We start from the raw sequence: 15,861 nt of genomic DNA, 5'->3' as shown, positions 1-15,861 counted from the left end.
CGCTTGAAAATACAACAACCGTAAGCATAAATTCGCAAAGAAGAGCCTCTAATCCTGAATATAAGGGAAAGAACCTGCTTGCTTTTAACTGACACAGTAATGGCAACATTCTTTCACAGCAGCTACAGAGCTCTTGCTTGGTCTCGCCAAACCTCGCCATAAAGAATCTCAAATCATTTAGAGAAGTACAGCAGATGGAAGCGTTCCAAATCAGAAATGACAAACGGGAACAAGAAAACATTGTTGCTTTTAAAGTGGAGGACATCAGTTTTTAGCCAGATTTTGCGCAGCCTTTGGGGCACTAAGTTTGCAAAGATCTTATCCAGTTGCATATAGGTCATATTAGTCCACATCTTTTAAATCACAACTTTAAAGCCAAGTGGTCATTATTTAATCATAAGCTTTTGAAAGTGTTTTTTTGGAGGGTACTTCACAGCTTAATAGGCTATCCGACCGTAATCTGTAAACACTGCTCAGTGAGAAAGGCCCCAGGCTGTTAATGGCTGTTGAGGAAGCACACAGACCACTGTGGGCACCACTGAATCGCTGTTTCTACTGGAGGAACGCATTGAGGGAAACTGACCTCGACAGAAAGATGCATTCAATGCAACGCAGACTGTGAATTAAGTCAGCCTGACAAACTAGGCTGTAATCAGGTTAGTAATGAGAACAAGGCTAATGCGAAGATGGGAAAAAAGAAACTTCTAAAACTTTAATTCTAACACTTCCAAGCACTGCTATCGAGTAGCCGGCTTGACGAGTTCAAAAACAGTTCTGATACTTCTCATTGTTCTCGCACCTACCTGATTACTCTAACCAGCTCATGGAAAGCCTGGTCTACGTTCATTCGGATTTTGGCTGAAGCCTCCATATATGTGACCTTTAATTGTCTGGCCAGCTGCTGGCCCTCCTCCTGGGTTACCTGAGGCAAAAGGAAGAAGAGAATAATGATGGGCACAATCATACACGTCAATCCAGCTTAAGCACAAGTGTAATCGCCTTCCACGATCTCTCTTCCACATAAATAAAACATCTTTTAACGGACAATTCAGGTAAGCAGTAACATAACTGATAATAAGGTAAAGTGTATTTAGGTTATACTCCTCTTTAGTGTAATTCTTTTAACAGCCAAACTGCTAACTTCACGTGTGCATCCACGTTAACTGCTTAGCCCTGACATTTAAAGCGTCCTCAAAAACAAACAAACAAAAAGGTATGTAAACACATAAGATGACAGATGAGGGGAATGGCTTCTTTTTTTTTTTTTTACATTTTAATCTCCGAACAATTTTCCACAATTAGACATTTGCCCTGTATTCTCCTGTGCCGTACAAACATTGCTCAGCATTTGTTTAACCCTGTGGAGCTTCTTCTTTCTCATTATTTAGAGCACGCAGTACAATATTGTCCCTCCACACCAAAATCGAAGCAATTTAATTGGTATGTAGAATGCCTCTGGGACTCAGCGGAAATCTGCATCCACCATCTCTGTGCATGCAATATGTGACAGAATAATAGAAAAATAAAACCCGTCCCAAGCTAAATGATATGAGATAAAAAAAAAAGATCAAATAATTTCAAAGTTTGAGAAATTACCTTTGTGTTTCAATTTCTCAGCTACAGCCTATTTACTGTCCTCCACGTGCAGCCAGTGATCTTCATTATATATAATGTTAGCCACTGTTATGTCTGCCACATCTACTATAAAACTGAAATCATCTATTAAGGAAAGAAAAATAAATAATAAACCAAAGTAGCTTCGTGTCACACTTGGCTTGTGATGCTAAAAACTGATCTAAGTGGGTGAAACCCATTGATAAGTTGACTGCATCAACCTGCAAGACCGGTTTTCACCATTAGAGGGTGGTGTGTTTTCACGGAATGAAACGGTGAGAGACTACATACCAACAGCCAGAAAATTCATCATTTCATCACACTCCCTTCTTCATCAGTCCTTCCCTGTTGACACAACTGTCTCTGCTACCTTTCTTTTATTCTTTTGCTCACATCCTGTTGTATCTTAGCAGCAGCTAGCTGCAGCGCTTCCACTTTAAACATGCAAATCCAAATCCCTCAAGACCCCTTGATAATATCTCCTCAGATGACTGAACCACGTGTATGTTTGTCAGTCATTGGGTTCAGATCTTTTTTTTTTTTGTTTTGTTTTATTTGTTTATTTGTGACAGGACTCTGCATATTAATAAACATAAAATGTAAATATGCCAGATTTAGCTCCAAGGCTAATTTCCATCTGTAGTCCTGCTGTTCACACTAAAATCAAGACAAGACAAAGATAAAAACAGGAAACAAGAAAATAAAATGTACAACATTCCATATCACTTGATAAAACTAAAACTAAAACTACCCTTCATGTTTACAGTCCTGGTTATCTGTAAGCCATGTTTTTAGTTGTTTCTTAAAAGCTACATACGTTTATATTTTCCCTTATGGCCAACGGAACTGTGTTCCATATAGAGCAACCAAAGACTGATAGGACCTTCTGTGCAAATGCCGTTCTCCTAAACTGTACCTCACAGTCCCCCCTGGTGGCTGATCTTGTCATTGTCACCCTGTTTTTCTGTTTAATTAAGTTACCCAGGGGCAGTGGTGCCAGCCCGTTCAGAGATCTATAGATGAGACAGGTGCTTTTGAATGTTCTGAGATTCTCAAAGGTTAATAAGTAGAGCTTTTTTAGAATTGGGCAGTGATGGGAAGACTGGGGTTTCCGATCGTAGACCTTTATGTCTTTCTTGTATAATTGTTTAATTGGTTTAAGAGTGGTGATACCCGCAAACATCCAGGATGTAAAACAGTATTCAATATGGGATAAAATCATACAGTGCAGGTAGGCTTTTGCAGCTGCATTTGTAATAAAAGGTCTGATTTGTTTAAAATTTTGTATATTGAATTTTAAAGTGCTGGTAACCTTCTTGGTGTGTTTCTTAAAAGTAAGATTGGAGTCCAGTATCACCCCGAGATACTTGAATTCAGTTACTGTCTCCAATTCCACTCCGTCCAAGAAGACAGCATGTTCATTTGGAGACATTGGTGGGTCAGTGGTATGACTTGTGTGTTTGTTATGGGCTTTGCATTTAGACATTTTGCTGTGAGACATTGGTGGTATATTATGACTTGTTCCTTTTTTGGAGAACAGCATGTGCACAGTTTTTTTCTCATTCAACATTAAACAAGAATTGCGTAGCCAGCCCTGCACCCTGGTTAATGCATTGGTTAGCTTATCTGCTGTTGACATAGCATCCTTTCCCTGAGTGTAAATCACAGCATCATCAGCATACATCAAGACATTAATTTCCGGGCAGACATCTGGGAGATGATTAATGTACATGGAAAATAACAAAGGCCCCAGAATTGAGCCCTGTGGAACTCCAACAAGACTATCTCGATAGCAAGACTTAGCATCATCAATCCTAACACACTGCGTTCTACCTGACATATATGACTGAAACCATGAAACAGCATCAGCAGAAAGGTTAAAATGAGTGAGTTTGTTTAAGAGTACCTGATGGTTGACAGTATCAAACGCTTTCCTGAGATCCAAGAACACAGCTCCTACACAGGGGTTCTTATCCAATAACAGTTTTACATTTTCAATGAAAAAACAGTTCGCCGTCTCAGTGAGTGATTGGCCCGGAAGCCAAACTGCATTCTGTGGAGTGGGGTAAATCCTTTATCAAGATGATTGATTAGCTGAGTTGCTACCCACTTCTCTGCAACGTTAGAGACAATCGGTAGGAGGCTAATGGGCCAATAATTGGCTACCTGTGTTTTGGACCCAGCTTTGAAAATGGGTAACACTGAGGCTGCGGCTACACGGAAACGTTTTTCACTGTAAACGATACTTTTTCTTATCGTTTCGCTGTCGCGGCCACACGGAGCCGGCGTTCCCACTACCCCAAAACGATAGTTTTTGAAAACGGGTTCCAGAGTGGGAAAGTTTGAAAACGGCCTCGTTTCGTTTCCATTGTTACAGCTAAAACGTTTTTGCGTCAGTCACACGTTGACGCTGTGAGCCAATTTTAACACTTCTCTATTGTCTCACAGCGTGGCGTGACACAGTGGCGTGTGTACTGCATCGTTTCATCGTTTTCGTCTGGACCAGCAGCGCGTTTCCGTGTGGTCGCAAGAATTTTCGTACCCGTTTTCAAAAAAAACCTCGTTTCGTTTTCGTGTAGCCGTAGTCTGAGGCCGTCTTCCAGGAAGTTGGAACCACTTTTTCATTGAGTGATTGGTTAACCAAGAGGGAGATAGGCTTTGCTAAGACATCCATATGAGTTTTAACAAAGTTGGTGTCGATACCGTGAATATCCTTAGCTTTAGAATTGTTAAGGGCTGCAATTATCTTTTTTACCTCCATCTCAGTTATGTTTTCAAGCTGGAAAATAGGATGATTTTCATTGATCTCACGAGGTTGAATGGTGGAGGGACTAAATAGCCTTGTGATGTCAGTTACACTATCTATAAAATAATCATTAAAAGTATTTGCCACCACAGCTGGATCCTTAACCACATCATTGTTTACTTCTAGTTCGAGCGCTTTGCTCTCTTGTTTATTATACCTGCCTAGTAATTTGTTTAGAATTTGCCATGTTTTTTTCCCATTGCCTTTAGTACTTTCTATGATGGAAACAAAGAAGTTTGCTTTGGCTTTTCTCATATTATGCACTACTTTGTTACGGGCATGGGTGAATTTCAACCTGTCTGTGGTAAGACCAGTTTTCAGGTATTGTTTAAGTAATACATCTCTGTCCCTAAGTAGATTTCTGCAACTTGTTGGACTTACTTGTCTCTGCAGTTCCAGGTCGGCTTTGTTTCCTATGAGGATCATCGGGAATTCATCTCGGTCTTTGACTCGGAGAATTTGTCTTTGGAATTTGTAGATTTCTTCAAAGCTGAAAATCACATTGCATGGCGTTATGTGGGGTCTTCTGAGAAAACAGACTATGAATTGTTCTTTACATGTGTGTGGACGTATACATTCTCCTAACGATGCAGCTAAATGAACCCTCCTCCATCCCCACCACGACACACATGAACAGAACCGTCACCCAGAAGTCAGAGTCATCACCACAGCGGCTAATCCACAGATATAAACATGTTAGCAAAGAGGAAGAAGCCTGCATTATTACCTGCTATTACAGTAACAGAAAATGTGTTTGTCTAATCCTTTGCTCTGTGCACTGACCCGATTGTTGCCCCACTATAATACAGATGGCTTGTGATGGCGCGTTTTCAACCAAATAACAAATAGAAATGTCAGTCTAGAGGGGGGCGCGAATGCAACCACAAACCCAAGGCGGCATTCCAGTCGTGGTGAGCACATAGTAAATCTGGAAAGACTTGACTAATATAAATGGAGGAAGGAAAGACTGTTTACAACATAAACATTGGGAGGGGGTTGCGGGTGGAGACGAGGGAATGCAGCTCACTGCACTGCTGGGCAGCGACACAGCGACGCGGAGGATGGGCAGACGCTACAAAAAACAGCAAATGTTCAAAAGGTGACTTAAGCCCGGATACGTGCTGGAGAAGTAAAACAAAAAAATTTATGAAAATAATCTCCCCCCCCCCCCCAACTTCATCTAGTTAATGATCATTTAATCAACCCCCACTGTACCACCTTAACCATAGCCTGCAACTTCTGTGATTACGCTCATCAGCAGGAGGGATTCACAGGAAAACCGCGTCGGCAGGTATTTAATCTAACTGACGACAGCCACATTGTTGACTGTTCATGCTTTTCGCTTCATTAACGCTACCTCAGCGTACACGGTACTGGCATAAACAAACACACCAGTCACGCATCTGTTGCATATGCAAGACAAGCAGCAGTTAAAAGAAAGTATTCTTTCACACTAAATCCACTTCCTGTTACCATGGCTACCACAGGTGCCATCAGATCAACCACGAGTTTCAAAGGGATATTTTTCTTTCCTTTTCATTTGCTACCCGACTTTAAAGCGGTTTAAACTAATGTTGCGCGAGCTGCACCGCATGAGTTTGACTCGTCGGGTGACTGAGTGGAGTTTAAGAGGTTAAATAACTGTGCCCCGCAGTGTTGTCACTGTATACATACATGTCGTCGGTACTAACACACCGACTTCAAAAAGTCTGCCCCACGAAGGGTTTAGAAACTAGAAAATTCTTGTCTCTTAAGTGCTACATCTACCTAAAGATCTCTGTACTTGCCGCGGGTGCAGGCGCTTAAGTACAACGTGGGCTTTGAATAGCAAGGTACGGCAAGGTAAGGTAATCGGTGGATGAAAGAGAGCAGGGCAAGGGAGGAAGTGTTGAGAACAAAAGCAAATGAAAACAAGAACAACAGCAAGGTCCGGAAGTGCAGGAGGCAACAAGTGAGAGCGCCGATGCAAGATTTATGGTTTTAGTAGAGTCAGAGGCTGAGGAGAGCAGATGGAGGGTGTGCTACAGTAAACAGGGCTGTGCAAAGAAAAAAAAAAGAGAGAGAGAGAGAGAGAGAGAGAGAGACATACAAGTGTGTGTGTTCGTGGCCGTGTGTTTCCACATGATGAAAACTGTCACCTACCTTCCTCTGTCGGTGACTGAGAAGACGAGCAGGAAGCCCTCCCCTGTCCTCATGTATTGTTCTCTCATGGCTCCGAACTCTTCCTGTCCAGCCGTGTCGAGGACTACACAGCAAGAGCACGTGCGTTGACACAAACACACAAGCACACACACACAGAGAATAACTTGCAGCAGAACACACTTTTTGAAATCGGCTCTACGGGAGCGATATAATGCAGCAAAAACGCCAAACTAAACCACGTGTGTTGTCACTGTGTTTGTGTTTACTCCGGTCGTGTTCTTTGTGCAGTGTGCACTCACTATCAAGCCTGGCCGCCCTCTCGTCGATCACACACTGCTTGGTATAGGAGTCTTCAATTGTGGGGTCATAGTCAGTGACAAAGTAGGACTGTAAGGGAGGCAGAACGGGAGACAAAAAGAGCAGTGTGAATATTTCAGGGAAGCCGGTTTATTCATTTTCAGAAAATAGATCCCAAAGTTGTGAACGTGTATGGGGTACAGAATCAACTCATACAAAAGCTGTGTCGTCATCGCATCGTGCCACTGCTAATATTTGCAGTGCACACCTCTGGGGAAACAACACACTTTGCTGCTCTATACTGTCAGAGAATGGGCCGACTTTAGAGCAAAGCTGCCGGTTAGACGACAAAAAGTTTGCCGTGCGAGGCCTTCCTGGAGCTCGCCAGGCCTTTCACAGCTCTTCAAGGCTTTTAGTTTCCTGAATGGATTTTATTTAGCCGTCATTTCAACTAATGTCTCTTCAAATGACTAAGTACTGCGCATGGGTATCTGCAAGGATGGCCTCTAAATGGAGAGATATGGGAATAAACAGGCACTCTGTTCTTGTGTTTTGGGTTAAAACAGCACAGACGGCCTCACTGACCTCCACCTTTACTGGCATTCTGCAGACAGGAGGTAAACACCACTGTCTGCAGACACTTGCACAGAAAATGTGAAGTAAATATTCCCCCCACACAATAACCACTGCTTGGGTTTTCGAGCTAGTAACATATTTACAATATGCTTCCCCAGTTACAACAGACACACACCACTTACTACTGAATGCTTTGATTCTCTAATTCCAGGGCAAGTATCTGGTCTCTTAAGTAACCCTAAGCTGGAAGGGTGGGGCCGGGGAGTTGGGAGGAGGAGGAGGAGTCATGCATTTTCTACATTTTTCCCATGTTTTGTTGTTCTTGCTCCCATCAGAGACTTGTTAAGTGGTGACAGCTGAGGGGAGTGCTCGGAGAATGTCAAACCAACACCCTAAGACACAGAGCGATCGCAAGAACATAAAATCCAGACAAGTTTCACAGTCGCTCTTACGACGAGCCAAACTAAACTTTTACAGTCATGCGCTCCAGATCAGATCAGATTGTGGTATAATCCAAACAATCAAAGCAAATTTGTGACAAGTGACACATTATTAGAGCTTTATCAGCATTACAGTCTTCTTAAAAGACAAGTGAAAAAGCTTTCTCACTCCCCGCTGTATAATTGTCCAAATGAGCTCATTTAAGAAATGTGTTCATCATCCGATTTGCTTAACTATTGAATACAACGGCGCTTCAAAGTTTGAGAACCTTGATCATTCCCTTCATTTTTTGGTTATAGGTGAACTCGTTCGGGTCCTTCCACAACATTCCTGCGGCTTTGGGATTAAAACTGACTCGGTCATTCCTCAACTTCTTTATTTTCCTTTCGAATTGTTTGCTGTTCATTCGGGAGTCATTGCCCCATCAGCACACAGCCGAGACACAGGAAACAAGCCCTAATCGTGACCCTACCACCACCATGTCTAAAAGATGGGATAAAGTTCTGAAGCGTTGGCGTCACGTTGTTTTCTCTCCTGTCATTTAAATCCAAAAGTCCTATTTTGGTCTCATCGATCAACATTTTATCAAATGTTAACATTTTTCTGACGGCTGTCCACGTGAACTTTGGCAGACAGCAGATGGACAGCGGTGTTTTTTCCCCTCATCGCCCTGCTAATAACTCCTGATGGTGAACAGACACCAATGTGAGAGCAGAAGTAAGGAAGCTCCTGCAATTCCGTTGAAAGTCTTTAGAGATGGTTCTGTACCCTTTTGCATTCTGATCAGCACCTACAGCTGTATTTCTGAGGTCCTCAAAATGCTTATTTTGTTCATCAAACCTGTGATGAATCGGATTTTTGTTACCACCATTTCCATCACAGGCTTTAAACGTTCAACTCTAATCTCACTTTAAATGAACTGCAAATCCAGGAGGTTTGCTCATTTTTCTTTTGTCATAAATATGCGTCAAAATGAATGGCACGAAACAAAAAATAGGTAATATTTTATGTGGGTTGCTTAACTGTCCCTTTTCTGTCATGTCGTAAGTTCAAGGTCTTAATCTGATGATGCTTTCGGTAATATTCACGCACAGACGTAGTAAATTCGAAACAGTCTTGGCCTTTAAAGCTTCGGCGTTAGTCAAGCTCATCTTCGGGTATGAGGATGTTTTTATTTCTAATTAGTTGTCTATAACATCTATAGGATACAGACCCCCCCCCCACACACACACACACACACACACACACACACACACACACACACACCCGCAGCTCGATGCCGTTGCAGCAGATGAAGGGAATATCGTCCTCACACTCTCACTGTCTGCATGTAAGTACGCCTGCCTGTGTCACATCCACTAACCGCTGTTCAATAATTCATCAGCATTACTCTGCATCCTCGAACGCCCTTCGCTGCACTGCCAGCATGCCTTCGTCCGACAAGACAGAAATGGAAAGAGAGGGGAAAAATGCCTGCGTTTCCCATCCCCTCCCTTCGCACACCCCCCACCACCACCACTGGCCGAGCAGTAGCTTCGGCATGTGACCTCGGTTTTCTCCTTCAACCCCTTCTCTGTCAACACCGGGCAGCCACAGTGAGCACCACACTCCCTCCGACTACTCCTCCCCTCCCTCCACGTGCACGGGTAGCGTAGCTGCCCGGCCCTGCTTTGGCCGAGCCGATTGCCTTTTCCCCGTGATAGATGAGGCTGTTCTGCAGTGCCAGCAGCACCAGAGCCAGCACTAACAGGGCCGCAGTCCAGCCTGGCCGGATTTCAGCTGGGCAGTGACGGGCTCGGTGTGGAAGTGCAACATGACTCAGGAGGCCTACCAGTAACCTACGGGATATAAACCAGTCTGAGTCGTGTCCAGTAAAATGACCTATAAATCCTTATTCTGGGCCATGACTCCACCCGATGCACACCTCAAACAAAATACATCAGCTGTATGGGTGCGGAAGAGCGACCAGATCACTGACTGAAAACACTGTGCTGGAACAAAACAACCTTTGATTGTAGAATGTTACTTTATGACTGATAATATATTTACGGATTCAATTGTCTGAAATAACTACAAAAATACATAAATGGCTAAATAGTTAAGTTTATATGATGATAATGTATTCATTTTTGTATTATTTTCCTTCATATCGTATTGATCTATTTATTCCCTCAAAATTATTTGTTTCTTTATTTATTTTGGTTTCACCGTGGTTTTCTTTTGAAATTCAGTTTTTTCAATTAATTTCACCTAAAGGTGCATTTACTTCTCTGTTCTTCCCCTTTTTATTTCCTCAGGTCCATTTACTTTCTTCTTTTTACATTTCCATCATCATATCATGGGAGACCTGTCTCACAACACGGCCGTGGAGCAGTGGCGGCTCCTGACATTTTTTTTAGGTAGTGCAATTTCCAGTCTGTGAAAGCTGCATCAGAGTGTGCTGTGCGAAGCTGAACCGATTGCACTGATGCAAACCTGTTATGCTCCCACACAGGAAATAAAATGTCCAATCGTCCAGAAACTCCTTGTCTTCCTTAAATAAACACAACGCAGAGTCGAGGGGTTATTTGGTCTTCCAAATAACCAAAGTGACTGCAATTTCCCCCGTTATGTCCATAAGTACCATAAAAGTCCATAGGACTGAGGTATATTTGTCTAGGTAGCATAATTTATTGTAATAATTTTAAATAATTTTTTATTATTTTTTGCATAATTTGCCAATCAGTTAATATTACACCTTAATCATTATTTATTTATTTTCCTCATATTGTTCCAGGATTCTATGAAATAAGTAAACACATAAGCTCTTAATGATAAGATTCATTCAATTTTCATTCTAAAGAATGTAATTAAAATGACAACATATAAATCCAAGTCAAGTGTTTATTGAAGTTTTGGAAAATATGACTTAGAAAAGTATAACCAGTTGTCAAACATGGTTAAGTGCAGCTTACTTATGTGAGATTTTTCTCTTTTTTAAATATAATACTGCACCATTAACAATGAATGTGTCATTATACATTCTGCTATCATTGTCAACATTATATAAAAGATTTAAATCATTACAAGTCAATGATTGAGCACAAAAGGGTAAGTTATTTAGCTACATCAAATACTACCTGGAAAAATAGCAGGGTTGGTGGAGCCCTGGGTTTCATCTTTGCCTCGCAAGGCGAGCCCGAAAATCCTGCAAAATTCTTCCAAACTTCCTTCTCCACATTAGTACGACGACTAAAGGGTACTTCTGTCAGAAACACTAACGTATTGTTGCACTCGACACTTGCCATCTTCTTCATAGAATGTTTTTTTTTTTTTTTTTTCTTTATTGAAAACCACAATGTTACAACAACAAGTAGAATGTTCATGGTCCCGCGCAACAGACATATGACGAAAGCACGTTGTGCGTCGTTTGTGCGAGCACATAAACCCTCATAGAAAATGCATTGGGAGCAGGATTTTTGAAAAAAACCGAGGTCCCATTCATGTCAATGGGAGCTTCCTGGTGCAAATTCGACCCTGACAGAAATCGCACAAAATGGGCGTAGCAACACCAGGCGCGACCTTAATCTGATTGGACAATGACATATACAACCAGTTTGCCTACAGCAGATCAGTCCCACCTTAGCAACTAGATTAAAAAAAAAAAAAAACTCCGTGTTTGGTAGTGCGTCGCACAAATCGCCCCTATGGAGGAGCCGCCACTGCCGTGGAGACCGGAAGTGATTAAGGCTAACAGTGACATTGGCTAGTTTAACTTACAGTCAGAACAATGGCCTGAGTGACTCAGCGAGCACAAGCTGTCGCTCGCTCTTTTAATTAACAAGTCACCTGTACCAGCTTTGGTACCAGAAGTACCATCTTTTTTTTGCCGATTTTGGTTTCAGGAACCATCTTCTGAAACTTGTTCTGTGCAGCCTGACAGTCAACCAATAGGTGAGAAGCTGAGCTTGTGACAGTCTGAAAGACTGAAGGCTGAGTTATACTTCTTTTAACTGCCCTTGCGCTTGCGCTTGTGTTAATGGCTCGAGACATTTATACTTCATTTTGCTTTGTCGGCGGTTGCGTGTGCTGCGTGGCGATTCACCGCCAGGACAGTAGGTGGAGTAGCGGGTTTTTTCAATGACAAGTCTACTACGATGAAAGGAAATTCACCGCCAGGAGCTCTTTGGCAAGTCTCTCTTCCATAGATTCATGCTTCTTCTTCTTCTTGTAAATAGCCGGTATTTTGTCAGATTTTCAACACCTTGGGGGTCTAAATGACTACTTTCTCGCCTGAAAATGTTTCAAATGTTGCTAAAGTTATATATTTACAGAGTTTAGCGTATAGCTTAAGGGAAATCAGCTTTTCAGGCTGGCTGGCTCGGGCAGGAGTGAAGTGCACTGTATGTAAACGCTCTGCATCCTGTCAGATTGATCAAGTAGTAGGCGGTTTCGACCACAGCCAGTGGCTTGCGCTTGCGTCTTGCGTGAAGTTTAGAAAATTGAGGTGACACACGCAAGCACGCAAGGAGGCGCTTGCAACCGCGCAAGGGCTTGCGTTGCGGCTTGCGTCTTGCGTTGCGTCTTGCGTTACCGACTATAAACCAGGCTTAACTCTGAGGCTGAGATGCTAATGTAATAATGTAAATAATGTAAACAGGAATGTAATAACAGAGACAAGAAAACATGGGAATGAGAAATGGGGGGGAGAAAATGAAAAGGGGAAATGCCAGAGAAGTAACAACATCTATAAATGAGATACATTTAAAAAGTTTAATAAAAAAAATTAAAAAACTGTATGGTGAAATCAAAACATAATAAAGAAATAAATCCTTTTGAGGGAATAAATAGATCAAGACAATGAAAAGGAAAATAATACAGAAACAAATACAGGAATAACAGCTAATTAAATTAAACATATTCCAATTAAAATTAATCAAATAGGTGGCAAAATAAATGAATAGCAACATTTAAACAATCTTAAACCAATGCAGCTTCACAATAAAGCAGAAAATTGATCTGTTTCACCCTCTATTCAATTGTTTTTGCCTAAATCATTTTGTTACTTCATTATGGTAGCATTTTTATCCCATCGACATGATTGTTTAGCTATTTGTATATTTTTGCAATCATTTTGGATTGTGTCAGTTTCGGTCGTCCACAGTGTTTGTGTATGACTGCTTTGTGGAGAAAGCACTGAGAACAAGTCACAAAAAAAAAAAAGAATTGTTCCGCACCGACGTTATGAAGCAGAGGGGAATTACTATTCAAATTGAGCCAACTTTCAGTCTAATACCTTATGTAACCACTGTGGTTTCACTCTAAGAATTCTGTGTAAAATCCAAAACAAAACCACTTAAGCAATCATTAGACCGATGGCGACATCACCGGGGTTTTGGGCATTTTCGAGCTGTAGAAGATTACACACATATCTGCCCCCCCCCACCCCCCACCCCCCCACTCGGCAACAGGAAAAGTCAAGTTGAAGTCACGTTAATGGAAACCATCAAACCAAAGTGTCTGAATCTGATTACTTAAAAGAAAATGAGTTCAAATGTTGCCGAGACACGGTACAAAGAGCAAAATGTGTGGATTCTTGTGCGAGGCCAGAGAGCGACAGAAAACAATGAGAGAACAGTGTGTGGAGCCGAGCTGCATTGCAGTTTAGATGTCGGTAAGGTAGGTCAGGCCACTCTCAGCCCCGATCAGTTTTGCAGGAAGGAAACTCCACCTCTGCAGTGGGCAGCTGGCCCAGCGGAGCCCTCGGGTGGCAGTGATGTCACAGATGACATGTTTCCCTACCACGCCTACCTACCAAAGTCCAAACCTGTCACTCTGTCACACCGTGACTAATCGTGTTTAATCGTGTTTGATGACTGGAGGTTTACATATATTCCAGGAAGTAATGAATAAATACCTATCACAGTTTCCCAAAGCCCATTTTGTCTCGATAGCGCTCGTTCTTATTATTTTGCTCAAAACAAGAGTTCATTACGCAACACAAAACAAATAAATGAATCCAAAATGTGCACACAAAAAGCCAACAAACATTCACATCTGACTGACTGAAACCAGGAAACGTTTCCGAATGACAAGCGACCTAAATAAGAGAACACCTATAAAACTCTCCAATTCACCGTTTCAGATCTAAAAGACACCCTGAAAAAAAAAAAAAACGAGCCACAAAATGCCATGTTGTGCTTTTCTTTTGCAGTGCCTTTCCATCAGTAATGCATTTGAAGATAAAATGTGCGAATGCATTAATCTTGTGGCTACGTGAATCACAAAAATAGCATCAAATCAGCATGTGGGTGTGTTTCAGCGTTGGCATAAAAATCAGATGTCAAAGCAGCTGATCGGGGGTCTGTTTCACAACAAGCCCCAATGCAAAGCAATAAATCCTTACAACTGCTGGTTGCCAGCCTCAGGGAAAGCAAGAACAAGTGATATGTGTAGGCGTGTAATCAAAATCATGCTTTGCACTATGCACCCACTTCCTCTCCGCACAAACAGCTTCACTAACACTAAATATAGACACTTTTCCATCTCTGTCAGTTATCCTATACCTTCTTAGTTAGAGCTGCCTCTCTATCTCCCAGCAATACCATTATCATCTACACAGAACACAAAAAGCCCAGGTTCAGCAGCCACGTGGATAAAAACGGAGATTTCTGAGAGCTGTATAGCAAACAGTGAGCCTGCCTCCTACACTGTCATAATGAGAGGGAATGCTGAGCTAATACAAATAGTCCTCAACGCAGTTGGGAGTTAATTACCTTCCCCACATATGGCCCAGTGGCCCCCCAGAAAATACGCAGACCTCAACTTGAAAAATCATCACCCGGAGTCATTCTTTAATTAAAAGGGAAAATGTAGATTGAATAGCATTAAAAATGCATTATTCTGGGGGAAATTCTGGCAGCATATGCAGATTTTAAATATTCCCCAACCTCTTCATTCTCCCCGCCCCAGCAAACCACATGTTCCCCGACAACATGCAGGTGTGAAACACAGTTTGATGATTGAAATGGTGGAGGACCTCAGGCATATGATGCACTTTCTTTCGCCAGCTCCCGGTCTCAGAGCGCACCGCTCGGTGCAACAGTCAAGCGCAACTGGAGCAGACTTTGACGCCTGCAAGATGATAAAAAATATATAAATCTCTTTGAATGGAAACGAGCCGTTTGGTTACGTGCGTTTTGTTGAATGAACCGACAGACAGCACGTTGTCGGCACTCATGCTGTCTGAGCAAGTTTATTATTTTTGTGTGTGTGTGGGGGGGGGGGGGGGTAATTGGCCTTCATCACCAAAATTTGTGCCCTTATATGTTTTTATGTTTTTACTTCTATCTAACCTTAATTAAGCCAAGAAAGTCAAGACAACGCATAGGAAGACGATTCTGAGTGTTGAGCTTGCGTCACTACACGGGCCCCTCGCTGGTGGTTCCAGGGCAACATTACAAAGTGCTTTACGTATGGAGGCGTCGGCAGCGAAGAGCAGGACAGGGGTGGCAGCCACACAAGGCGATGGGTGGGGCGGGTTGTTTGCCCTCCGGTTGACAGGTGAAACGTGCCATATGTAAGACATGCTCAGTGGGCCAGAGCCAAGTGCAGCAATTTCAATTAAGGACACAAACTGCGTGCCAGACAGCCTGGAGCCTGCCAAGTCGCACCTTAAGCTAGACAGAGACGGCACGCGACATTTCTGACAGCACAACAACACCAAATGATACATTTTACGTTGTTGTAAATTTTTTAAATAAAATGGACAATGGAGGGAACTATTTAACGGTGAAGCATGGGGTTAATGCTCTAAGAAAAGAGAAGTTTGACAGCACAAGTGTAACTTTTGTTGCACCTCTGGGGTCGGACTAGGAGCAGCTGTCTGGAATCAAACAGCCACCATCGGGGTTGAATGTTAAACAGATGGGAGGCGAGGATCCGCTCCTTGGTGTCTTCGCGCTGCTTGTCCCCTCGCAAAGTTTCACACGAGCGGTACAGAAGTC

The 15,861-nt window shown here is 42.4% G+C and overlaps 1 protein-coding gene across 1 annotated transcript in view; it reads right to left on the bottom strand.

Moving 5' to 3' along the window:
• rras2 (RAS related 2) overlaps positions 1 to 15,861 on the bottom strand; it is a 35,990-nt gene that overhangs the window by 2,386 nt on the left and 17,743 nt on the right. The window contains exons 2-5 of the mRNA XM_075460046.1: positions 6,862 to 6,949; positions 6,563 to 6,665; positions 4,802 to 4,910; positions 804 to 922 (exon numbers count right to left, since the gene is read on the bottom strand). Of these exons, the coding sequence (XP_075316161.1) occupies positions 804 to 922; positions 4,802 to 4,910; positions 6,563 to 6,665; positions 6,862 to 6,949 (419 nt within the window). The remainder of the gene's footprint in view (positions 1 to 803; positions 923 to 4,801; positions 4,911 to 6,562; positions 6,666 to 6,861; positions 6,950 to 15,861) is intronic.

Source organism: Odontesthes bonariensis, chromosome 1 (genome assembly GCF_027942865.1).
Source record: "Odontesthes bonariensis isolate fOdoBon6 chromosome 1, fOdoBon6.hap1, whole genome shotgun sequence".
Classification (NCBI taxonomy): domain Eukaryota; kingdom Metazoa; phylum Chordata; class Actinopteri; order Atheriniformes; family Atherinopsidae; genus Odontesthes; species Odontesthes bonariensis.
The sequence above is the reverse complement of the archived record's forward strand: the minus strand, read 5'-3'. Positions and strand labels throughout refer to the sequence as shown.